We start from the raw sequence: 26557 nt of genomic DNA, 5'->3' as shown, positions 1-26557 counted from the left end.
ATTACTCCCCACATGATTTTACCAAGACCTGCTCATGCTATAACTTGTAACTCTCCCCCTCCACTGCCTCCACCAGTGGGTGGTTTTTTAGAGCATATTTTATTATGTGGTCTGCTTTTCTTTGTTAGTTTGACTTCTGGTGTACATATTTCAATAAGTATTTCTCTGTTGGGCGGAGTGCAAACAACTATGATTAACCACAAAATGATTGTGCAAGCTGTTTGTCAAAGTTATATATAGGATCCCACAGACTCTGAGTACTAATTTTGCAAAACGACCAATACTGGCAAAATTTCCTCGTCATATGTCGAAGCCTTTCAATGTAGAACAGCAAGATCTTTCTGTATTTTGAGACTCAGCACATTTTCATTAAGTTTCTTAAAATAACTCCTTTTTTCTGAGAGCAATATAATCCTGTTTTAAATATTCTGCAAACTTTCAAACTGAATGGAAGGCCTATAGGGAAACATTGGTCTATTTTTAATCTTTTATGTTTCATTCACTCAGTATGTTTTGTTAGAAGGTTGGCATCCACATCGATGAGAACAATAGAAGACCAACTAAAATAGATTATAAAAATCTTAAGGTGGGAATCCTAGTAGAACGGGATATAATTTCTTTTGAAAATCGATTCCTATTGGAAAGCTTGACCTTAATTTGTTTCCCATGTTTATTGATAGAAAATCCTGTGTTCGCTTAGCTGGAAACAATCTCCATTGAACTTGCTGGGGCTTACTATTGATTTGATATGTTCAGGATCTTAGTTCACATCAAGCAGTGCAAATGTGCAGCCTACATTCATTTCAGTAGCATATCTTCTTCCTTGTTAGGAGTTGAACACCTGTTGAGGGCTAAGAACGTTGTCACCTACCAAAGTGGCATGTCCTTTGGCTTTCTGCCACACAGCTTCATTCTTTCTTTTCTGTCAGTATCTTTTTTGTGTATTTCTCTCTCTTTGATCATTCACCATGGTACTATTTCTCCTGAACTTCTTTATAGGTTGCAGTAGTTCCTGCTAGAGTAGAAGTTCAGCAGAGGTTTTCACAGTTGTGTTTTGAAGTGATTTCCATCATAATTAGGATTCCCGTTTCTCAGCGCCTACCTATCCCCTTTTCTATAGTCCCTCCAGTTCCTCTGCATTATAAGCCCTCAGTTTCCAACTCTTTTTCGATTGCATTTTTGTTGGTTCAGTGACCTATATGTTTTAAGGATGCTGCTTCACTCTCCTCCTTCTTCTTCAGGAGTCTTCTGCAATGTTGAGAAGGTAATCAATTCCTCTTTGAAGTCCCAGCTAGCTCACTGTCACTACTTTGCTTCTTTTTGTGGATCAAGACTGGCAGTTCCTTTTCACCTCTCATCACACTGTTCTAAGTTTCTTAGGAGATAGGAGAAAAATAGTTGTTGGTCCAGTTATTAGCTGATTTGGATTTCAGAGGAAATATTCTGTCTACAGCAAAGTGTTTTGACTTCTTTGCATTGTTTCTTGTTTTATTGTTTATTCGTTCAGTCGCTTCTGACTCTTCGTGACCTCATGGACCAGCCCACGCCAGAGCTCCCTGTCGGCCGTCACCACCCCCAGTTCCTTCAGAGTCAAGCCAGTCACTTCAAAGATACCATCCATCCATCTTGCCCTTGGTCAGCCCCTCTTCCTTTTTCCTTCCATTTTCCCAAGCATAATTGTCTTCTCTAAGCTTTCCTGTCTTCTTATTATGTGGCCAAAGTACTTCTTCTTTGCCTCTAATATCCTTTCCTCCAATGAGCAGTCGGGCTTTATTTCCTGAAGTATGGACTGATTGGTCCAAGGCACTCTCAGAATTTTCCTCCAACACCACAGTTCAAAAGCATCTATCTTCCTTTGCTCATCCTTCCTTATGGTCCAGCTCTCACATCCGTAGGCTACTACAGGGAATACCATTGCTTTAACTGTTTCTTGTAGTTTATAGTAAATGCCATTTTTTCATACTGCTTAGAGATTGGGAGGGAAAGGTTTTAGACTCATGTCTGCATATTGAGTAGACTAAGAAACTGGCAAAACGTCTCTGTTTTGTAAGTCACCTTGATTTCCAATTTTGAGGGAAAATAAGGTATAAATAGGGCCCCCTGGTGTTGCAGCAGGTTAAACCACTGAGCTGCTGAACTTGCTGACTGAAAGTTTGGTAGTTCAGATCCAGGGAGTGGGGTGAGCTCCTGCTGTTAGCCCCAGCTTCTGCCAACCTAGCAGTTTGAAAGCATGCAAATGTTAGTAGATCAATAGATACCACTTTGGCGGGAAGATAACGGTGCTCCATGCAGTCATGCTGGCCACATTACCTAAAAGGTGTGTACAGACAACACCAGCTCTTCTTAGAAATTTAGATGAACTCCACCCTCCAGAGTCAGACATGACTAGACTTAATATCAAGGGAAACCTTTACCTTTAAGATATAAATAGTCAGAGATTGGTTGGGCAGATAGATAGATAGATAGATAGATAGATAGATGATAGACAGATAGACAGATAGACAGATAGACAGATAGACAGATAGACAGATAGATAGATAGATAGATAGATAGATAGATAGAGATAGTTTACAATAGGCAGTTGTTAGACAACCATTTCTTGTAAATGCTACACTATGTCAAGTAATGACTTGTCTGAAGGAGCACACCCTGAGGCTTTATCATTGTGCCTGCTGTCACTGTTCTTTTACAGAAGAGGTTGTATAAGGCTAGGATCCTGTTGGTGGCTTATGCTGGCATGAATGTATGTGACACTGCTGTAGGCCCTTTCTTAAGTGGTTCATAGTCACAGCAGAGGAAAGGCGTGAAAACCATATCTGCCATATCCCAAGCTTCTTGGGAGCTGGCTGGACAGCTTTCTCGCTTGGCAAAGATGGCATAGATTCCCCTCCACGCCCTCCCCTTCCCTCACCATCTCCATGCCTGCAACCATTTTATTTCTGTATCTGCATTACTACCTCTCATGTTTCCACTGGTATATTTACACTAGACAATAACAGATGACCAAAAGTATTAAATTTTTGGATAAAATCTCCTTATTTGCCACTTCCATAAAATTTGGTAGACCGGGAGTGGGCAGTATCCATCCCTTTGGTTCCCTCTACCTCAGGCCCAAGACTGTTTTATATCCCCTTCCAAATTGTGTCATTACATTATGATGGAAATCACTGACTGCCTGTATATACTCATGTATAAGTCTAGAAGATTTAGGTTGCTTCCAGACATAAGTTAAACTTGCTTCAGAATGGGTCCCTACATCCGGGGGTGGGGGGGGGGACTATCTTTGACAGTTGGTTGTCCCCATGCCATCCCAAAATCTTTTAGGATGGCATTGGGCCACCCAAAAAAACCTCCAAAAGCCTTCAAAATAAGGTCAACCTTACCAAGTCACCATTAGGCCTCTCTGCAAGCCTCCTATAATGTACCAATGATGTGCTAGGAAGCGAGGGGGGGGGAGCGATTTGTGAGATGTATACATGAATATAGACATATGGTATAACATCTACGGAGACCTTTAGCCTGACTTTATGGATGTCATTGGTTTCCTTAGGGAAATATAGACATAGCCAGATGCTCCTCTGAATCCATCTCTCTCTCCACTCACCATTAAATGGCTATAGGAAGACTACAGTGGTTCAAGCGTGAGTCTGGTAGAAACGAGTGAAGACACATAGACCTTATCTACACTGGCATGTGAAATCCAAATTATCTGCTTTGAACTGGATTATATGAGTCTACACTGCCCTATAATCCAATTCAAATCAGGTAATCTGGATTATATAAGGCAGTGTTGATGGGGCTATGGATTCATTCTGCCTGCAAAACTTTTGAGCTATGTTCTGCAGTGCATGATCTTGGGCAGTAATTCCTTCCTTGAAGGATAAAGCATAGAAGTCCAAATTCTTGGTCAGTATGAATACATGTTGATCCTAATAGTCCCTCCTACCGAGTGTAGGCCTCCAGTTGCTCATATAACAGATTAAACGCTGGATGATTCCTCACTTTGACAGCGTTTGCCTGAGCTTGATTGCTGATATAGAAAGGGCTGTATATGTGGAGGACAGAGTCATAGCTGTGAGTTTCACATCCATTAATAATCTTTATGCTGAGTTTGCAGGCTGCTGAGTAAAGGGTGTGCAATGAAACAAGTGTTTAAAGCAGTACTTTATTATGAGATAGTGTGGATTGCTGGAAGAATTCATTAGTCTGAACACTTGAGGAGTTACATTTGTGAAGATGCCTTGTGAATCAGTTTGACATGGCATTTCCCAACTGTCATGGTAGAACAATGTGCATTGAAGTGTGACCAGTGAATGAATGAAGAAGGGTGTCTTCTAATCTACAAGGGTCAGATGAGTGGTGAATAGTGGAGACGTTACTGAGAGCTTTGCCGCATTCATGAAATATTTGTGTCTTTCTGACTCTGTATTCTTTATGCATGAAAAAATTGAGATTGGGTTTTCTTTGGCTTGGTTTCCGCTGATTATGCATTGCATTATGTTCGGTAAAAAAAATTCAAAATGTTTCTGTGCTTTTTTTCTGTTGTGTACTACTTTCAATGTCTAGTACATTTGGAGGTGGAATGAAAATGTTCAATAAATTTAAGTCTTGACCCATGTCATGCAGAATTAAACATATTTTATTAGTTGTAACATAAATTTATGTTAAATATTGGCAATTAAATTACAGTAATTTAAAACCACTTTGTTACCCTTAATTATTCACAGCTAGTTTAAAATTTATTATCAAATGTCAGTGATGCTAAAGGTTTGAGTAACAGTTGCTATTTCATGTTGTTTTGATTGCCTACTATGGGATTAATTTGGAGTTATTTTGGTCATTTTAATAAATTTATTTTTAAAAGATTTTAAAATTAACTGTTTTTATTAGTGATTAATATAACGTTGATTATATTAATATTTTAAGATAATGAAATAATAGCCTTCAGTAGTTTAACATTGTCATGTTAGTACTTTTTTCCTGCTGCACATATTTTATGTTCAGGTCCCTAGTACCAATTATCTGGATGGTTAGAGTTGGAATCCATCAGAATTCTAGTCTATTAATGGGGTTAATTTTCTTAAATCCCTTAACTGTTCTTGACAATAAGAGCTCGTTTATGTCAAGGTCTCTTTCACATTATACAACCATAGCATTTATGCCATTGTAACTGCCATAGCTCCATCCTGTGGTAGCTTGGAATTTGTAGTTTCCTGAAGTTTTTGGCATTTTCTACTGGAGAGACATAATGCCCCATTAAACTACAAATTATAAGATTCCAAAGGATGGTACCGTGGCAGTAAGTGCTATTATAATAGAAACGCAAACCTGAATATGGCTTATTTTTTTGCTGTGCTAGCTCTACTAAGAAAGTTTTAGTATGTTTTTACACACACACACACACACACATTGTTGCTGTCCTGCATTTCTTGACACATGTTACATGTGCCTTGATAATCGTACAAGCCATTGGATGTGCCAGAACTGACAGTTATGCTTTCCTATCAATGTCAACATTTGACTTGTGCTAACATTTAATGGTAGTTAAGTGCACACAGGAGGATGGTCTCTGAGCAATGCACTAATGCAAAAGAAGTGGGTGGGAAAACTCCAGAATCCCTTGGCAGCCCGATCAAAACATCTGATGTCAAACCCTTGATCTGTGGACTGAAATATTATGTTCCACTCTCTGGTTTCCCAATCCCAAATTTCTTGCCTGTACATTTTAGGTGCATTCATGACAGGGCTGTTGGATTTTATCTAGCTGTAAAAAGCAAAACAGGGATTGGCCAGGCTTCAATGTATTTTTCTGCGATTTGAATTTTAGACTGCATGGATGTTTACTCGGAAGCCACAAACAGGGTTGGATCTGGAGTAGATTGTTTGAAGTTTGTAGAAATCTGAAATGTTTGGGACAAGAAGCACTTGGGATTTCAGATTTTTTAGGATTTAGGAATACATGTATTTGTTTATATGTACATAGTAATATATCTGAAATCCCAAGTGCTTCTGTTCCCAAGCATATCAGATAAAGGATCCTCAACCTGTACTCCCAATTTTGATGACATACAAGTTAAACTGCTGAGCTGCTGAACTTACTGACCAAAAGGTTGGCAGTTTGAATTTGGGGAGAGGGTGAGCTCCAACTTTTAGCCCCAGCTTCTACCACCCTAGCAGTTCATAAACATGCAAATGTGAGTAGATCAATAGGTATCGCCTTGGTGGGAAGGTAATGGCGCTCCATGCAGTCAGGCCGGCCACATGACCTTGAAGGTGTCTACGGACAATGCCGGCTCTTTGGGCTTAGAAATAGAGATGAGCACCACATCCCAGATTTGGACATGGCTACACTTATTGTCAGGGGAAACCTTTACCTTTACTTACATAGTAATATGCCTTGGAGATGAGACCCAAGTCTAAATTTATATTTTATATATACACATAGCCTGGAAATAATTTTGTGCATGAAACAAAGATTTTGTACATTGAAGCTTCAGAAAGCAAAGGTATCACTATCTCAGTCACCCATGTGGACAATCTTTGATTTCAGAGTATTTCAATATTCAGAATTATAGATAAGAGGAGTTCAACCTGTATACCCAAGAGTGAGGGGACAAGCTAGCTGTTCTGTGTTAATGCTACTTAGGCTCATATTTCTCAGTTTTTCTCTATGTGAATAGGAATGAAAAAGAATGAAAGTTTTAAAAAACAATGTCAATTTTTATAGTAAACTGAACAAAAATTACTTGGATAGAATCAATCTCATACTATTAAAATCTTAAGGGCCAGAGACATGTTGTTTGGTCTATTTTGCACAGGGCATGGCAATGTTAAGTACACATGAATTATTATTATTAGTGCTGTAGTTCATCTTACATGCATTTTGAATTAATAAAACCTTGTAAAGAGCAACGCTAGAACTGTAGCTTATGGAATGAGGAAATTGAAGCATATTACTCATTCCAAATATTTCATAGCAGTTTTCTGTAGTTGCTTTTTCATCCATGATAGGAAAAAAAGAAATAATTTCCTCAGCCATGGAAAAAAGATGTCATTCAAGAAAGTTTTCTCCATTTTCTATACATCTCAAATACAATTTTATGAAGCCAAGGGTAAAGATATGCTAAATTTCTTCTCCATAGACTGGAATTCTTTTGGTGTGCTCTGGCACTATAACTGTTCTGATGTAAACAGTAGCAGTAGGAAGAAAAAGATCATGAGCACAGAAAGGAAGACACTGGAGAAACAGGATGATTCGAACTGGGAATATCATCTCTGACTATTTCTTGAATAAGAAAACCCTTATAAAATTCATGAGGTCTCCATAAGTCAATAATAATCTTGCAGAACTTTAAACATATAAGCATCCTAAATACAATTTGAGTTTGCAGGATCAAAATCTGCTTTCCTTTGTTGCAAAACCTATTTCATGGACAGAGGTCAACTTGCCCTTTTTATTGTGCCCCAAGAGAGAATATTTAATATCTGACAACTGGCACTCAAGCAGATATTGCTATATTTACCACCAGTCATGTTGACTTGGAAATTCTGGAAATTGTCATCCAGAAAGAAAACTAAATTTCCAAAGCTGTGTTTCAGATCATCTGCTTTTAGAGAGGAGAACGTGGCTTTGTGGGTGAGGTTCTTTTTGCTGTTAAGAGGAAGAAAGGCAACCTCTTACTGTCTGTCTTTCTGAACAAGCAGACCAAAAGACAAAAATGTTATGTGCTCACAGCAACAATTTCTCCCTTCCCAAGGCTTGTGAACTGTTCCCTTTAATTTTTTCATTATAACTTTTTCAGTATATTTCATGCCAGTCGGCACAACTGTTTTGCTTAGTCAGCTGCATCCTTGGAGATAGAAATTGTTGCTCTGCCCAAAGGACCATTGATTGTTAATCACTGTGAGATCTTGCCTATGATCTCCATGTAGAAGACTGCTACCTGACTAGGAGATTGCATTCTTTGTGAATGAAGACAGACAAACATCCCCAATACAACCCCATTTTCCCACTTTAACCATTAGGCTCCTATATCAGCAAGGGAGAAATAACAAAATAAAACCATATTATCTGAAAAAAGTCAAACCCAAGAATCCTGCTTATATTTTCTTAGCTGGACAGGGAGAGAAAGGTGCAGAAATAACCGAAAAGATCAACATCACAGGATGAAACTGAAAATCAAAAGATGTCCTTAAAAACAAAATTTCCTTTGCATTGTGCATGCCATCTGTGTTACACACAGAAAACAAAGAATTGTTCTCTTCCTGTTAGGTTGAAATTTGTGATACCAAATGCTACAGATATATTCCCCATAGAAATGAAAGTGGATTTTATGAAAGTGTTGACAGTGTTATTCAGACTGTTTGAAAAGACAGATTTATACATTGATTGCTAAACACTAGCTTTTGTTGGCTACTGTGGGAGAATGTTGGCCCCTTTCTCATTTTATCTCTCCATTTTCCCTCTTGGAGTGTAATTTGACAGTTTTTGTGAACTGAGCAGAACAGAGAATGGCATTTTATTGATGGTGAAATGGGACACCAGTAGTTTCATACATGTTGTAACTTAAAGCTCTGGCTTGGGTAGCCACAGGATAGTCTTCTCTTGCATCGAGGTACAAAAAATGGGTTTCTGGGTGCTTTTTTAAAAACTCAAACTCCCATAATCCCTTACCGTTGGCCATGGCGGATGTAACTTCTGGGAATTGATGCCCAAAACATCTGAGGGGCAAAGGTTCTTCACCCTGTTCTTGCATTATGCTGTCCAAATACTAAGACTGGCATTGGAGACTTCCTTTTGGGCATCTCACTAGCTGAAATAATGTGGCTAGTGACTAGAGAGATGACTGCCATTGGCTTTGGCATCTCATGTATGGCAATCTTGTTTCCTGAAACTCTTTGGTAACTGTGCTTCCTTTGGGTGAAAGACCTTTGTATTTTCTTAGGCTCTCTGATACTCAAGTTGTGTCTTGGTCTGTACTATAATTCTGCCCTTCATTGCTATTTTGTTGCTTTGCTGTTGCATTTTATAGTTCATACTGTGGATTTGCCCCCAAAAGACCACCATATATAAAATCAGCGAATGTTTGAAAGAACACCCAACTATGTTATCACATCATAGTTCAAGTTCAAGTGTGCATATATTTGCAATCTTAATGTCTGGTAGCTCACATCATCACCACCACCTCATTTATTTGCCATCTTTCTTTGAGAGTGGGACCCCAGGCAGCTCCCAAAGAGAGTTAGTTAAAAGATCTTCACAATAAAAGTGTGGTTTTCCCTAAGCAATGAAACAGTGCTATGTGTTTAATCATTATTTTCAAATATGCAAACCTTACATTAGAAAAAAGAGTGCATTACATTTAATTACTTCAACACCTTCTTTCCCAGTATTTGGACAAACAAGTGAGAGGAAAAATGGGTTTCATGCGAAATCAACCTGATTTCTGTGTAGTTTAATTAGGGTAGCTAAAAATAAAGCAGGTAAATTTTCCTTTAATAAAATCTGTATGTTGGAATTGAGGTCTAGGAGATCACAGTCTAATTCAGCATTTCTCAACCTGGGGGTTGGGACCCCTGGGGTGGGATCACAAGAGGTATCAAAGGGGTTACCAAAGACCATCAGAAAACACAGTATTTTCTGTTGGTCATGGGGGTTCTGTGTGGGAAGTTTGGCCTAATTCTATCATTTGTGGGGTTCAGAATGTTCTTTGATTGTAGGTGAACTATAAATCCCAGTGACTAAAACTCCCAAATGTCAAGTCTCCCCCCCCCCCCCAAACTCCACCAGTATTCACATTTGGGCATATTGAATATTCATGCCAAGTTTGGTCCAGATCTACCATTGTTTGAGTCCACAGTGCTCTCTGGATGTAGATGAACTACAACTCAAAAATTCAAGATCAATGACCATCAAGCCCTTCCAATATTTTCTATTGGTCATTGGAGTTCTGTGTGCCAAGAGTGGATCAATTCCATCATTTATAGGTGAACTATAAATCCCAGCAACTACAATTCCAAAATGACAAAATCAGTACCAACAACCTCACAAGTATTCAAATTTGGGCGTATCGGGTATTTGTGCCAAATTTGGCCCACTGAATGAAAATACATTCTGCATATCAGATATTTACATCATGATTCATAACAGTAGCAAAATTACAGTTTTGAAGTAGCAACAAAAATAATTTTGTGGTTGTGGGTCACCACAACATGAGGAACTGCATTTAGGAAGGTTGAGAATCACTGGTCTAAATCCTTGTTTGGCCATGAGGTGAACTTGGGCAAGTCCTACTCTCTCAGCTCTTGAGGAAGACAATTGCAAAGTCCCTCTGAATAAATCTTTCCAAGAAAACTCTGTGGTAATTTTGCCTTACAGTTGCCATAAGTCAGAAATAACTTAAAGGCACATCCCAATGACAACATTTCACACTGTTCATTAGAAGATGAATGATTGTGAATGCCTTTAGGCCCTCCGTCTTCCTTCCAGGCAAGAAGAATCTAGAGTATATTTAGAGATAATCTAAATAATTACTATGTGAGAATGGGGGTGGGGTGTAGGTGAAGAGGAAGAGGTGGTGGTGGAGGAGGAGGAAGAGGACAGGTTTATAGCTTCTCCTCTGATTATCTGCTGTTCCCAGAAGGAACTGGCAGACATCCAGTACTGTCTATATCAAGGAGCAAGAAGGAGGTTACAGGTGGCCCATAGGGATGCAGAGCCATGAATCCCATAGTCTAGTGTACCTATTGGAACATGGAAAAATAGTCATTCCAGACAGACTTGGTTGCTGCCAAATATTGAACGCTTATCTATCCACACAGTCTAAAATATCACTCTCCATGTTTTCTCCAACTCTGCAGTTTACCCAGTGATTTAGAGACCAAGATACATTCATCCCCTCTAAAAGCACAAGCCGTAAGGCTCCAAGTGTTGAAAGGTGTGTGCTTGGGAGGGGAATGATCAGATTCCGAAGGCAGCGTCCTCATTTGCGGAGCTACCTCAAATTGGGTCTTGAAACAGACAAGATGAGACATGGGTTACAATAGACACTCCAACTCAGCTGTGACATTAAAAGCAGCCATTGCATAAAATACCAGACAGGATTGCTGTCATCACAATAAAATTACATTTTACACACTGGCTTCTTTGAAATTAGGTTATTTTACGGCCTGGGCAGATAAGATACATTTTTCATTGGTTGTGTGTATTGAAGCAAATTCCTGTCAGTGACTGAACAGGAGGAACAATCTGAGGTTTATTTTTAGAAATAGATCAAAAGTGGCTATCTCCCAGGCGCTGGAAGGCTCCAACATTTTGCAGGACTGAATCCGTACATACATGCCTTCACCCCTCTTTTTATAAAGTGTACTGAAAATGTTTTAAAGTTTTAAGATATTTCTAGTTTACTTTCTAGTTTAAAAATAACTTTTCTGGGTCCCAAACAGCCTTAAAGAAGAGTTAGAATGTCACCTCAAATCATATTCAGCAGTGTTTCTCAACCTGGGAATCAGGATCCCTGGGAGGGCCATGAGGGAGTGACAGAGAGGTCGCCAAAGACCATCAGAAAACATAGTATTTTCTGTTGGTCATGGGGATTCTGTGTGGGAAGTTTGGCCCAATTATAGCATTGGTAGGGTTCAAAATGCTCTTTAATTGTAGGTGAACTATAAACCCCAGTAACTACAACTCCTAAATGTCAAAGTCTATTTTCCCCCAAACTCCACCAGTGTTCACATTTGGGCATATTGAGTATTCATGCCAAGTTTGGTCCTGATCCATCGTTGTTTGAGTACACAGTGCTCTCTGGATGTAGGTGAACTATAACTCCACAACTCATGGTCAATGCCAACCAAACCCTTCCAGTATTTTCTGTTGGTCATGGGAGTTCTGTGTGCCAAGTTTGGTTCAGAATGTTATTTGATTGTACATTAACTATAAATCCCAGCAACTACAACTCCCCAATGACAAAATCAATCCCCACCCAATCCATCCAGTATTCAAATTGGGGCATATTGGGTATGTGTGTCAAATTTGGTCCAGTGAATGAAAATACATCCTGCATATCAGTTATTTACATTACAATTCATAACAGTAGCAAAATTACAGTTGTGAAGTAGCAACAAAAATATTTTTATGGTTGGGGGTCACCACAACATGAGGAACTGTATCAAGGGGTCGTAGCATTAGGAAGGTTGAGAACTACTGACATACAGGCTGTGAAGTGAGGACATATTTTTTTTGGTATAAACCCAATAGATTTTTTAAAAAAATTGAGGACTTCAAAAATAGACTGAAACCTTGCCGAACCAAAATGGTACTGCTGATTTTCCTTTGATAGAGAGGAAATCTTTAAAGGGTGGATTATCAGCTCTTTAAAGATTGCTGTACATTTTTTCACTCTCCTCTACACTCTAATAGAAATTTCTTTTATGTTCATAGCTATGTCAAACATTCTGGTTTTGTTTGTTTGTTTCAGATCATACCTTTCTTCACCATGAGATTCAAGCCAATTTTAAATGCACTATACAAATTTTAAAAACTGTTAATATGCACACACATTTATAACTGTTTCTTGCTCTCTTTTAGGGGAACACTTGAGAATTTGCCCACAAGGTTATACTTGCTGTACCAGTGAGATGGAGGAGAATTTTGCCAACAAGAGCAAGAGTGAATTTGAAGGGATGCTGAAAGAAGCCATGCGCTCAGTGCAAGTGATCTTAACAGCCCAGTACAAGAACTTTGATGGTAAGTAATGCAAACACATATTACCTTGCCTAGCGATGGATATTAGCCACCTTGAGTCCCCTTTGGGGTAGAGAAAGGCAGGATACAAATAGAGTAAATAAATATTAATAGACACAATCACTTGTGATTTTGCCTATATGTATTTATTCATATATGTTGTAATTTTATTTGCAGTTTTAATTGAAAGTTAGCTACTAGGTAACAGTGAGCAGAAAACATAAGTAATTTATACCAATCATTGAAAGAAGTTTCTGTACTATTTGGATTCAACAAAAAACAGGTTTTTGCTCAAATCTCTGTATAGCTGGCTATGTTATTCATGTTCTTCCCAAAGGACCTCTGTGCAAACATATACAGCAGATCTTAAGGTCTTTGGAAAGGGCTTAGTTGATGTCAAGGCTTCATATGGAAGCTGAAGTCAAATGAATTGTGCAGGTTCTTGTGCAGCCAACAGACAGCAAAGCAAAATTGGCAAATGCCAAGCTGTGTTCTAAGGCAATCTTTATGTTATTGAACAGACTGAGGACATGGAGGGTTGTGAAGATGAATGAGGAAATTACTTTTACTTAGTGGGGCTAAAGATGTCAGTGGAACTACTTCTGAAGCTGGAATGAGTTACATGTTCAAGAGTTTACATGTGCCTTGAAATCGCTCTGGACACAAATAGCAAAAGTACAGCATTTATAAATCCTGTATTCTCAAGAATCAAGGTAATTCCAGACAGTTTGGACCAACATTAATTGATCACCTATTCGTGCAAGCCCAATCTTTCCCATCCCAACACCTGAAAATGAAAAAAAAAATGGAGATCCCGGGTTAAGACTCTGCATATGCTCACACTATTTAGATGGTGTATCAGCACAAAGTGATACCACATATATAGGCATATAAATCTGAAGTGGAGTGGGCAAACATATTTTCCATCCCATCTATCCCACTTGTCTGTAACACTTAAACATTTACTTTTTGGGGAAACTGAGCTTGACATTGGTTTCCTGTTTCCTTACTTGTTTACTTTCTTCTCAAGGCCTCCAGAAGTGGTCTTTAACCCACCCACCCCCCACCCCAACACACACACCAACACTCCCAACCTCCCTTCCAAACAAAAAGAAAGGACACTGGAAATTGAGTTCTGTATTCAGACTGTTTTGAAAATATTTTACCATTTCTGGACATTTCTGTGACTGGCAATAAAGCACAGTAGGATATAAGATTTGGGCCCCAGCCATGTTAAGTTGCCTATCCCAGTCAAAAGAGTATTCAAATCTGGAGTCATGGAAAATTCCTATTTGGTTTGGAACAAATAGTCTTCAGATGCTACAGTTACTTGTTAATTCAATGTTTTGGGTGTTTGCACTGATGTTTGCCCACATTTATAAATGTAGGACACTGAGATAAATCTAGCCTCTTGCCTTGAATGTAATTAAAAGCAGAATGTGCTATACAATACACTACATACCAAACAGATTGCTTGATAGGAGAGTGCAGTGTCAGATCATTAGTATTCCTTTTCTGGAACAAAGTCAAGTTTTTCTTAAAATTACTGACTGAAGTTGCATATTTCCTTTATCTGTGTGTTTTCAGTGGTTTGAGAAATATTATGTATTTATTTACTTTGGACTATTTATGATCACATTTATCTCATGAAGCAATGTATATTCAGTTAAAAAAAGGCATTTTTTATTGTATCAAACCATTATGCAGAAATCGTTTCTCTTTAGCAACAGCCTGTATCCTGGGGTCAATGAACATGTACCCTATTCCCATCAAGTCTTTTTCTCCTTCCTTAACTATTGTCACAGTCAGTATTTTGTACATGAAATAAGCTAACTGGATAAAGTTATTCATGTCTGATTTTTAAAAAACGTATTTGACTTATGTCATATTTTGATTTCTTCAGAAATCGAGTAGATATTCAGATAGATACACCAGATGTTACCAGAGGAATATTGGAGGTGGTTGCACAAAACTGGGGCATAAAGGCAAATGTGAAATTACTTAATGTTAATACCAAAGTATACATTTAGACCTATCGCACAGCAGGATCACCTCCTGGGGCTGGATTACTTTACAATGCAGATAGATCTGCCTCTTGAACTTTGTCCTTAAATCAAAATCCCTGGCACATAAACATTCAGGGAGAAAATTAGGCTACACACCTTTAGTCCTAACATGCTGGCGTAACTCAGAAATTGAGAGGACTCAATTGTTGCATTGCTTCCTAGAAGTCGCATGTTGCATGACACACAGAGGTTGAGAACTCTGTGTGTGAGAGCCCTATGGTAGCAACTAACTGCTTGCCTGAATAGATGCTTCAATATAGTGTCATATGAGCAGTGTGTGTTATATGAGCAGTGTTCTGGTACAGCTGTACCAGGAGCTCCAGCTTCTTTTTCTTTCTTTGAGTGTTTGCATGTATTTCAAAGTTCCATGCATTTTGCAATAAGGTGGCTTCCCTTGGTTTGCAATTATAGGGCCAATGACCCATCAATCATCATTAGGTCCTTTAGTTCCACCCCTTTTTCTGGGTTTAGGAGGGAAAAAAGAGACCTCTAGTTCAGTCCTCACAGAGAAGCCTTTCATACAGGGCATGAGTCAGCTTCGTTTTTCATAGCTTTTGCTGGGGGAATTCAGTCCCACAGCTCTACATAGAAGCATAGTTTTTGCTGGGGGAATCCAGTCCCACAGCTTTACAGCCAACCTTCGCTGGGAATTGAAGACCTTCTTTCCTCTTGGAAATCTACAAAAGGACTCTGTTTGGTAAGGACCACTCGCGGCAGCATAACGCAATTTGGACTGGGTGTAGGGGCCCACACCAGCAGAGCCTAAGACAGATTGCCCAGGTAGAGGTCAAAGATTTCCCTGATAGAGAAGAAACAGTTCATGAAGATAGTTGCCTGTCCCTTGTGGACAAGATTAAGAAAGCCACCAGTTGATTCAAAGCCTTGAAGTATTTGTTTGATTTATTGAAGACCTAAGCACTAATAAAGGACTTTGTTAAACTTTCCAAGTTTCTAAAGACTTTGTTTACGGAAATCTATAGGGCTTCTAATCTGAGGCATCCCCGGCGTCCCGTTGGGCATGCAGAGCACATCCTGTCTACAGACCTTTTCACAGGCCCAGCGCGTGATAGCACAAGCAGTGTGTGTTACATGATAAAACTAACACATGCATGACTTGTGGGGTGGCACAGACCGTAATATGTTCAGAGAAGGCAACTACAAAAGACAACAAACACAAGCCGGCAATGGACAATCCAAGCTTCTGAACAGAGTTAATCTGAATGTTTGACAGAAGGGAGAAGGCTATCTCCACACCTATTGTATGGCAAACAATATGCTGAAGAGAAAAGCCTCTTCTACAGTTGACATCTCTCCATATGGTTTAGAGCCCTGATAAATCAGGGCTTCCAAGTGCATGGAGGGACTGCAGGTATGAAAGATCTGTCTGTCTTGAACTCCAAAATAAGGGATGTTGCCACTACTACTGGGAATCAGGACTACTCCCTACTTCTATTGGCAGGTGACATATGCTGAGGGGCAGCAGTGATGGACTCACAACTGTTCTCTTGGACTCCACAGTGTTGTTCCCTTCAATTTGTCCTGTGTTTCCCGCCCCCCCCCCCAAAAAAAATCCTACCCTGACACAGGCAACATTTAAAGAAAATACAACTCATTCAGCTAATACATGTAATTGGTAAGGGTAAGATATGAATCTTGTCCTTTCCCTAAAATAACAAAATGTTTAGGACAAGTTGAATAGAGTTTGAAGTGTACTTGTGATTCATTATAAATGTTAATTGGGTATCAATCTACAATTTTATGTAGTGATTAAAAATTCTTATTAATGACATATGGAGAGATATAGAGTAATTTTGAGGTCAGCAAAACCTTCACAATAAAAGTGTGAAGCAAAAGAAGAAGGCACATATAAATGTCTTTTCTTATTCCATAGACAAATCAAGCCAGATGGAATCCACTGGCTCATTGAACAGAACAGTCATCTCTGATATTTGCACTTGAGATAGATAGTCGTAGGCTGTAAAACTGAATACATAAAGATGAAACTATTTATTTTTGTCCTGGCAGGCTTAGAAGGGGGTTTGTGTTCCTGTGGGTTAAATACAAAACAACTTTGGTTAAATGAGTCTCCCACGTTTACATCAGTTAATTTGTCTGGCTTTGCTCTAAACCTGTGATGGTTCAAATTGACAATATGCAGGTACATCTTGTGCAAGGCACACCAGGATAGTCACTACTCTGACTCTTTTAAGGAGTTCCTACACCACAAGACCACTATTGTAATAAACATAGCTTAAAAGACAGAAAATGGGTCCTGTTGTATAACATTGTGAATAAAGCTGAAGTGGTTGCTATGCAAGCTGTTTGAACCATTAGCTTTGGTTAAATTTTACAATAGCAATTAATAATCCCAAGCAGTGCAACTGCGGTTTCCACTATTATTTAAGAATAGCTGAAATCAGTTGACAAAGAGTTTAGAAAATATAGTATGGCACAAGTTTGCTAAAATCACATGTAGGCTTGAATCCTTCCGGTACACTATATTTCTAGTGGTTGTACTTTTGAAGTTGGGTTGCAAGGCAAGGAATGACAGACAAAATAGGCCTGTTCTAATCTATTTCCCTTCTACTTCTTCCATTTATACCAGTGGTTCTTAACCTGTGGGTCGCGGACCACCAATGGGCCACAAGGATGAAAATCTGGTTCACGAGCCTCCTTCCTCTTTATTTAGTTATTTTATTTCCACTCCTTTTGTGCCGCCTGCCACTCCTTCTCTGTCGCTGACCAGCTCTGCCCCCTTGGGTAGACCACATCAGCTCTAGATTATTAAATATGGTTTTCTGTGGGGGAGCAGACGGCAACTCCTGGATGACATATGTTCTGCATCAGAAACTTGAGCTGATGTGGTCTATCCAATGCAATTTTCTGAATCAGCACCCCAAATAACCAAACCAAATCTAAAGTTGACCAAAAACTGATTTGTAACCCTTTTGGTACTAATGTTGGAGAGTGATCCCTGGTCAAAGTGGTCCCTGGCCAAGTGGTCCCTGGTCAAAAAAAGGTTGGGAACCACTGATTTATACCAATCTAGTTATATGGGTGTAGTACACCAACAGAATTCCAGTTCTAGGGTCCATCATGTCTTCTCATGATATGGCAAAACCATAACATCAACTTTAGTCATCTTGGCTTCTAAGGAGAGCTCAGGCTCTAGGACTCATTGATCAATCTTTTTAGCAATTCACAGTATCTATAGAACTCGTCTCCAGAACCTAAATTCAAATGAGTTAATTTTCTTCCCATCAGTTTTCTTTACTGTCCAGCTTTCACAAGTATACATATAAATGAGAAATATCCAATGGCTGACTCTTTATCCAGACTCATATTCAACTCAGAAAAATGCAACTAAATTGAAAGGAGAAATTAGATCAGGTCCTTTTTAGCCAGGACAGTTGCTTATGTAAGCAGACCTCAACCAAATGTAGTGGATAAAATATTATTTCAGCTGCCAGTTCCAGTCCCAAGACAACAATATTTATTCATTTGACAGAATTACAAATTTCCCTACTGCCCACTCGGCACTTATGATCATATACAAAATCCAGATAAAGGAGCAATAAAACAGAATAAAATGAACACTCATAGAAATGAAATGTAAGCAACAAATTCTGAAAATAAGATATTAACTTTTTTGGTCAAAAAGCCTTCAGGTCATTGGCACATTTCCAGGTCAGCCTCTATCTCTCTTTGCCATCTCTATAACGAGTATTTTGTCACATTGTTGTTTACTGTGCTTCCTCCTGGACCATATGTTATGGGCACAGTAACAACTGCACATTATACAATCATAACTGATTATAGATTTGTTCACATCCTGCTGGCACAATCGCATATATTGCTTGTAATTTCTGAATATTAGTATCAAATTATATGGTGGGTTGGGGGTAAGATTAGGACTTTTAAAAGGGCAGTTCAGCTTTTATGGGTGCCATGGTTATCCAGATGTTGTTGAACACAAATTCCTGTCTGCTGCTATGACACCAAGAGTAAGGTGTCATGGGAGGACTTGCCTCTCTGGACCCAGAGACTCAAAAGATTCCCCAACCTGGACATCAATGGTAATTCCCAGAACCTTTCTTCCAGCAATACACAGGACATCCAAAGTGGGTCACCAGGGAGCTTGTTTACATGTTAACAGGTCATTCTCATTTTACTTAAACCAGCCAGTTCCTAAACATTATGAACCATCCACCATAATGTGTTCCAGCTTTTTCTATTAGTTAGATTCTCTATCTTTATATATTTTCAGTTCTGTCTCATCCATTTTCCCTCTGCCGACAGTCTGAAATATGTAACTTTTTGCAGTTGGGAGTCCCAGACACTTTAAGTAGTCTGGCTGATTTTATATCTGATTTATTTTCATAGGCTCAAAGATACCCAACAGCATTTTTATCAGTGTTCGTAGTTCTGTCCTCAAGGGATTAAAATATGAAGAAACCAAATAGCTCAGAGGATGAAAGAATTTTACACACACACACACACACACACACACATTGTTGTTATGTGCCTTCAAATTGTTTCCAGATTATGGGTACTCTAAGGCAAAACAAGTCATAGTCCAATCTTCAACTGTTGTTGTTGTTGTTGTTGTGTGTTTTCAAGTTGTTTCTGACTTATGACAACCCTGTTGTGGGTTTTCTTGGCAATATTTGTTTACCTTTGCTTTGAAGCTGAAATAGTGCAACTTGCCCAAGGTATCCCAGTTGGTTTCCATGGCTGAATGGGGATTCAAACCTTGGTCTCCAGATTCTTCATCCAATTGCAAACTATTATACCACAGAGTTGTTGTGAGTTTTTTGGGCTGTATGGCCATTTTCCAGAAGCATTCTCTCCTAACGTTTCACCTGCATCTATGGCAGGCATCCACAGATGACCACATAGGGAAGCTGACGAAGAAACACAACCTACAAACTATCTACAGACCCACTAAGAAAATCCAACAAATACTAAATTCAACAAAGGACAAGAGGAATCCTCTCATCTCTGCAGGAGTCTACCGTATACCTTGCAGCTGTGGACAAGTCTACATAGGCACCATCAAACGTAGCATTGGGTTGTTGTAGGTTTTTCCGGGCTATATGGCCATGTTCTGGAGGCAATTTTTCTCCTGACGTTTCGCCTGCATCTATGGCAAGCATCCTCAGAGGCAGTGAGGTCTGTTGGAAGTAGGAAAAATGGGTTTATATATCTGTGGAATGACCAGGGTGAGACAGGTTTGAGCATTGCTCAAACATGAATCAAGGAACATGAAAGGCGCTGCTGACTACTTCAACCAGAGAAGTCAGCCATAGCAGAGCAGCTGATGAACCAACCTGAACACAGCATATTATTTGAAAACAAAGAAATGCTGGACCACTCTAACAACGACCATGTCAGGCTAGAGAAGCCACTGAAATCCACAAGCATGTGGACAATTTCAACAGAAAGGAAGGAACCATGAAAATGAACAAAATCTGGCTACAAGTATTAAAACACTCCAAAATCATTACACTAAATAAAGAACAACACTCAAAAATGGTAATTCCAGACAAGAATAAATCAGAGCCAGCTAATCACCTCCCAACAAGGGATTCCCCCAGGCAGTAAGAAGCCAGAACATGAAACTGCTAACTCATTCAATTCTAATCAAGGTGGCCAATTGAAACATTTACACCTACCTCAAACAGAGAAGAGTTCTTTCTCCACAGATATATAAGCCCCATTTTCCTAGTTTCCAGCAGACCTCACAAACTTTGAGGATGACTGCCATAGATGCAGGCGAAACAACGGGAACAAGACCCGACAGCCCGAAAAACTCACAACAACCCAGTAATTCTGGCCACGTATGATATATTCAACAATATATTATACCACACTAAATACACTGCTAAATATACAATATGCCTTTTGCCTTGCTGATCTCAATAAACTGTGTCAGGAATAGTAATTGTCATCAAAAGAATGGAATTATTTGTAGGCAATTATATGTTAAATGCCTGTTTGTCAAAGAAGTACAGTAAAGGGCTATGCTAAAGAGAAGCCACTTGTGGTAATGGTAGCTCCTGCCCAGGAAGCTAGGTGGATCTTGGCACCCAAATCTTTTTATGATCATTTGTTCTATCAATATCTCCTATGTACAGCTACACCCTGGAGAAAGTACGATGGTTCAGTTAGAAGTATAGAGGAGACTGTGTCTCTGAGTTCACCATTACAACAGTGTTTCTGAGAGATTTCTGTTTTTCATTCCCTGGGGTAATAGAAGATCACTTTGCTCTGTATGCAGGCATACTTCAGTTAAGATCAGTGTATTTCTGAGCTTTACCGCTTTAATCAAAACTTTGGTACTAGAAGGAGAAAACTATGTGGAAAGAATAGAGATAGATCTCTGTGCCACAAAGAAAAAAAGAATAGTTTGACATGTTTCAGCAAACTTTTTATTGAAAATTAACAATATGCATGTGTGAAACGAAACAATCATATCATGTCTGTAGTAAACATAACAATTACATTCGTTTAGTTAGGGATTGTGTGTGTGTGTGTGTGTGGCGAGAGAGAGAGAGAGAGAGAAGCCCCATTTCAAAGGGGACCTTGACCTCAGCATCTATACAATTTACAGCATTGTAAACTTGGAAAAACAATAAAAATGTTGACAGGAACACAATGAAAAGTAGTGCTTTTTTCTCCCTGTAATTCTTACAAATCAACAAAAAGTGACTGGTGTGCCCTCTGCTGGTTAGTAGCCAAACATTACCCCTTTCTCTGTGTAATGATTGCTATAGATTTCTTAACATCTTTCCAATAATATTTACAGTATATCTAATCAGAAGTGAATCATTTTATTAGGCTGCAAGGCCAAAATAGTGTTGTTAGCACTATAATCAGAAATGTTTCTCCTCAATGTGTATATATGACTAGGCTTAGCACCTAAATTTGGGGATTTTGGGGTATACTCAGTAATTAGAACTTAACTAATTTATCATCTGACCCTCACTAAGAAATATGGGGGTGATTGAAAGGATTAAGATTACCCCTTTTATTTGGAAAGTGTTACCATAGAGGTCTATAACGTGGAGAATGGCATCTTCCATATCAGCTTTCAGCTCCATCCAAAGTTATACAAATCACTTCCACTTGCACAGTGGGGCTTCTTGGCGCAAATTTGGGAGGGGCAGACTAGGAGTTGCAAGTAGAGATAGAATCTGTTCTAGATGCACGTTTGTTTCCGGTTGCAGACAGACACTGTAGGGAGCAAACCACAATAAATGAATAAAAAGGGGGTTTGTCAATTGGAGCAGCCGATGGCGCAGTGGGTTAAACTGCTGAGCTGCAGAACATGCTGATTGAAAGGTTGGTGGTTCAAATCCAGGGAGCGGCATGAGCTCCTGCTGTTAACCCTAGCTTTTGCTAACCTAGCAGTTCGAAAACATGTAAATGTGAGTAGATCAATAGGTACTGCTTCGGTGGGAAGGTAATGGCGTTCCATGCAGTCATACTGGCGACATGACCTTGGAGGTGTCTACGGACAACACCAGCTCTTCGGCTTAGAAATGTAGATGAGCACCAACCCCCAGAGTCAGACATGACTAGACTTAATGTCAGGAGAAAACCTTTACCTTGTTAATAGGAAGTGACAGTGCTGGACTATGCATTGAGTAAAACAAGACTGCTGGTGTGACATTAATTAAAGCACAGTGGTTAAACCCTAATATCCCCTGCTCCTCTCTTTCTCTAGTTTAATCTTGTAGGATTCTGCTCTTCCAAAGTGCTTAGGTGCTTTTTGTTACACAGACTGGGAGACAGCTGACCTTTAACTAGGAGCTGAGATACTTGGCTTTTCAACATCATTTAGTCCTTTTAAGGAAAATGTTCACATGCAATTAAAAAACTAATTCTGATTTCTTGAACAATTTAGGTACTTGTAGTTTGTAATATGGAACAAGGCAGACTATTTAGAATATTCGTAAGCTCTTTGGTGTAAATTTTGTAAGTGTGTATTTTTAGCAGGCTGTCTGCAAACTGATTTGACATTCGCTGTAAACTGATGAGTGAATAGGCCAAGAGGACAACTGAAATCATGACTATGGCATTTTATTTGAACAGTTAAGTATTCACTTAGAACTCAATCACTAATTCAGATGGTAATAGGAAGGAAGGGTATGTTGGAAGTTGTCATGACCAAAAGATTAACAATCCAGCTATCAATAAATTATTGTGCTTTTTTCACCACTCTTGCCTCAGATTTCAAGACCAAACAAATGCTGCTTTGTTTAAGGAATCAATTTACATTAGCATTCGATTTTAAACACACTGCATTCTTCAGTGCTGTCTTTGCATAGAGGGTTCAATGTACTTGCTTCAATAATTAAGACATGAAAGATTTAGGACTGAATGAATCAGGGCAGCAGAACAATTAACATTTCCTGAGCTGATGTTTTAGTAGGAGAATGTTTAGTGTTGGGTGATGACATTTCATTTTTTTCACCTTTTTTCTTTGAATGTGGAAATAAAATAATAATAACAATAATAATCTAATGATCTAAAGATTTACGAAAATCAGAAACTGAAATCCAGTCACTGACCAACACAGTCAGAATCTTCAGCACTGACATCAGTATGGAGCTTGGCCTTTAATGCCACAGTGGCATTAAAGAAAGGGAAAATTACACACAGCGAGGGCATAGAAATGCCAAATGGGCAAACCATAAAGTCCAATCAGCCTGAAGCCTATAAATATCTGGGCATACTACAGTTGGACAACATCAAGCATGGGCATGTGAAAAATGTGGTCAGCAAAGAATATGTCCAAAGAGTCAGAAAGGTTTTGAAGAGCAAATTGAATGGCGGAAATACGATCAAGGCTATTAACACCTGGGCCATCCCCGTCATTAGATACACTGCTGAAATTGTGAACTGGACACAAGCAGAGCTGGATGATCTGGACAGAAAAACAAGAAAACTGATGACAATCCACTACTTATTACATCCGTGAACTGATGTCGACAGACTTTACCTGCCCAGAAAATCAGGAGGCAAAGGGCTTTTGCAAGTGAAACAAATGGTAGAAGAAAAGAAACGCACACTGGCAGATTATGGGAAAGGCAGTCAAGAACCAACATTGAAGAAAGTCAATAGTAGTAAGCTGCTTAAAGTGCAGAAGACAAAGAGTGAATATCATAAAAACACAATTCAGAGCAAAGAGAAAACTGGCAAAAGAAGGCTCTCCATGGACAGTTCCTGGGAAAAATTGAGAGCCACATTGACAAAGAAAAAACATGGCTGTGGCTCACAAATGGAACTTTGAAAAATGAGATGGAGGGACTGATTCTGGCAGCCCAAGAGCAAGCCATTAGAACCAATGCCATCAAAGTCAGAATTGAAAATTCGGCGACAGACCCCAAATGTAGACTCTGCAAGGAAGCAGATGAAACAATAGATCACATCCTCATCTGCTGCAAGAAGATCGCACAAACAGACTACAAGCAGAGGCATAACACCGTTGCTCAGATGATTAATTGGAACTTGTGCCACAAATAACATCTGCCTGTGATAAAGAACTGGTGGGATTACAAGTTGGGAAAAGTTACAGAAAATGAACATGTCAAACTCCTCTGGGACTTCCGAATCCAAACAGACAGAGTTCTGGAGCACAATACTCCTCACCTCACAATCATTTTAAAAAACAAAGTATGGATTGTCGATGCCACAATCCCAGGAGACAGCAGGATTGAAGAGAAACAGCTGGAAAAGCTGACACGATATGAGGATTTAAAGATCGAACTGCAAAGACTCTGGCACAAGTCAGTAAAGATGGTCCCAGTATTGATTCGCACACTGGGTGCAGTGCCTAAAGACCTTGGCCTGCATTTAAACACAATCGGCACTGACAAAATTACCATCTGCCAGTTGCAGAAGGCCACCTTACTGGGATCTGCATGCATCATTTGCCGATACAGCACACAGTCCTAGACACTTAGGAAGCGTCCGACGTGTGATCCAATACAACAGCCAGCATAGTGATCTTGTCTGCTGTTGACTCATGTTGTTGTGTTTCAAATAATAATAATAATAATAATAATAATAATAATAATAATAATCTTTTATTTATATCCCGCTACCATCTCCAGAGGTACTCTGGCTGGCTCACAAAACACTCAAGGTGTGACATGCAAAATACATCAAGGTCAAAACAAAACATATGAGTAGACAATAAAAAATCAACACAACATCATAAATTCACAGTACCCCTTGGTAGAAACAATAAAATACAGCAATGGCTGTAGATAAAACAGCAGTATTCAATCTCAAAAGTATATAGTGCTAATAAAGAATCTAAAGGTCCTCATATATATTATTAGAGAGTCTAAACATGGTTGAAGGCTTCTCAAAAAAGCCAGGTCTTTAATTGTGTGCAGAAAGCTTGGAGGGTGGGAGCTATCCTTATCTCTTTCGGGAGGGCATTCCAAAGCCAGGGGGCCACCACCTAAAAGGCCCTCCCTTTTGTTCCCACCAACCGCACTTGAGACAGAGGTGGGACCGAGAGGAGAGCCTTCCTGGTAGATCTTAAAGCCTGTGCTGATTCATAGAAAGAAATGCGGTCTCGAAGATAGGTTGGACCCAAAGCGAATGCCTATTAGGATCAAGTTGATAGCTTTTAGAACTACATTGGGCCCTTGGTATCAACTGCCATTTTGCTTCTATACCAAAATCATTTAACATAAGTGATACCACTTCACTACATCATTGTACCATGATGTACAGTGGTGTAATAAAATGGTATCCCTTATGTTACATGAGAAATTCAAAATTGGTTTCTTTTTTTTTCTTTTTTTGAAATTTAAAAAAGTATTTTCAAGCCATTTGATTGAATCTGTTGATACAGAGGGTTGGCTGTACAGTTTCCAGAATTTCCCAGCTAGCATAAATAGTAGCTGCAGCTCACAAATTATTTGTTTAATATCCATGCATGTGGCATTCAAACAAAATATGGAACAGCATTCCATCTCACTAGTGTTATTTTCCTAGAGCAGAAGCAGACAGTTGACAGGGAGAGCACATTACACCCTCCTCCAGAGGACTTTGCGCACATGTTGGATGTAAAAAAAGGTTGCTGTCCCCTTCCAGTAGTCTACCCCCCCCCCCCCATGTCCACTCTCTAGAGCACTGAAAGAAGCACTACTGGCCAGTTCACTCCATTTGAAGACTTTGTTATAGCCCTTATAGTCTCAGCTCAGATGGGGCTCTTTTCTGAAGAGGAAATATGATTGTGCTTGTAGCTGCTAAGAGGACAATGATGCTAAGATATACAAAAAACATACTGAGGAAGCAGGAAGCAATTCTAAAGCAGTGTCAGGTTAGTTACATGCTTCGAGAAAAGGGAGATGAGAAGTCTAGGGAATCTGACCCAGAAAGAAACCAAGGACCCTTCCACACTGTCATATAACCCAGAATATCAAGGCTGATAATCCACAATATCTGCTTTGAACTGGATTATGTGAGTCCACACTACCATATAATCCAGTTCAATGTGGACTTTATACAGCTGTGTGGTAGGGGTCTAAGCAAAGGAAGTTGGCTGAAATAGGGATCAATGGAAACTACAGGCAATAACTGAAGTTGAAGAAGGAAGCCTGACACCTGGGTTCTTAGCCCCTCACAAGAACAGCATAGTTGTGGCCTGTGGTCATGGAATGAAGGGTTGCTATAAAGAAATCAATTTATTCAAGTGTTTAAACCATCATTTTGATTTATTTGG

General features: G+C 39.3%; 1 protein-coding gene across 1 annotated transcript in view; it reads left to right on the top strand.

Moving 5' to 3' along the window:
- Positions 1-26557, top strand: part of GPC1 (glypican 1) — a 275461-nt gene that overhangs the window by 121316 nt on the left and 127588 nt on the right. Inside the window, exon 2 of the mRNA XM_060767941.2 lies at positions 12587-12745. Within this exon, the coding sequence (XP_060623924.2) occupies positions 12587-12745 (159 nt within the window). The remainder of the gene's footprint in view (positions 1-12586; positions 12746-26557) is intronic.

The sequence above is a fragment of the Anolis sagrei genome, chromosome 3, assembly GCF_037176765.1.
Source record: "Anolis sagrei isolate rAnoSag1 chromosome 3, rAnoSag1.mat, whole genome shotgun sequence".
Taxonomy (NCBI): Eukaryota; Metazoa; Chordata; class Lepidosauria; order Squamata; family Dactyloidae; genus Anolis; species Anolis sagrei.
This window is presented reverse-complemented; position numbering and strand designations above follow the sequence as displayed.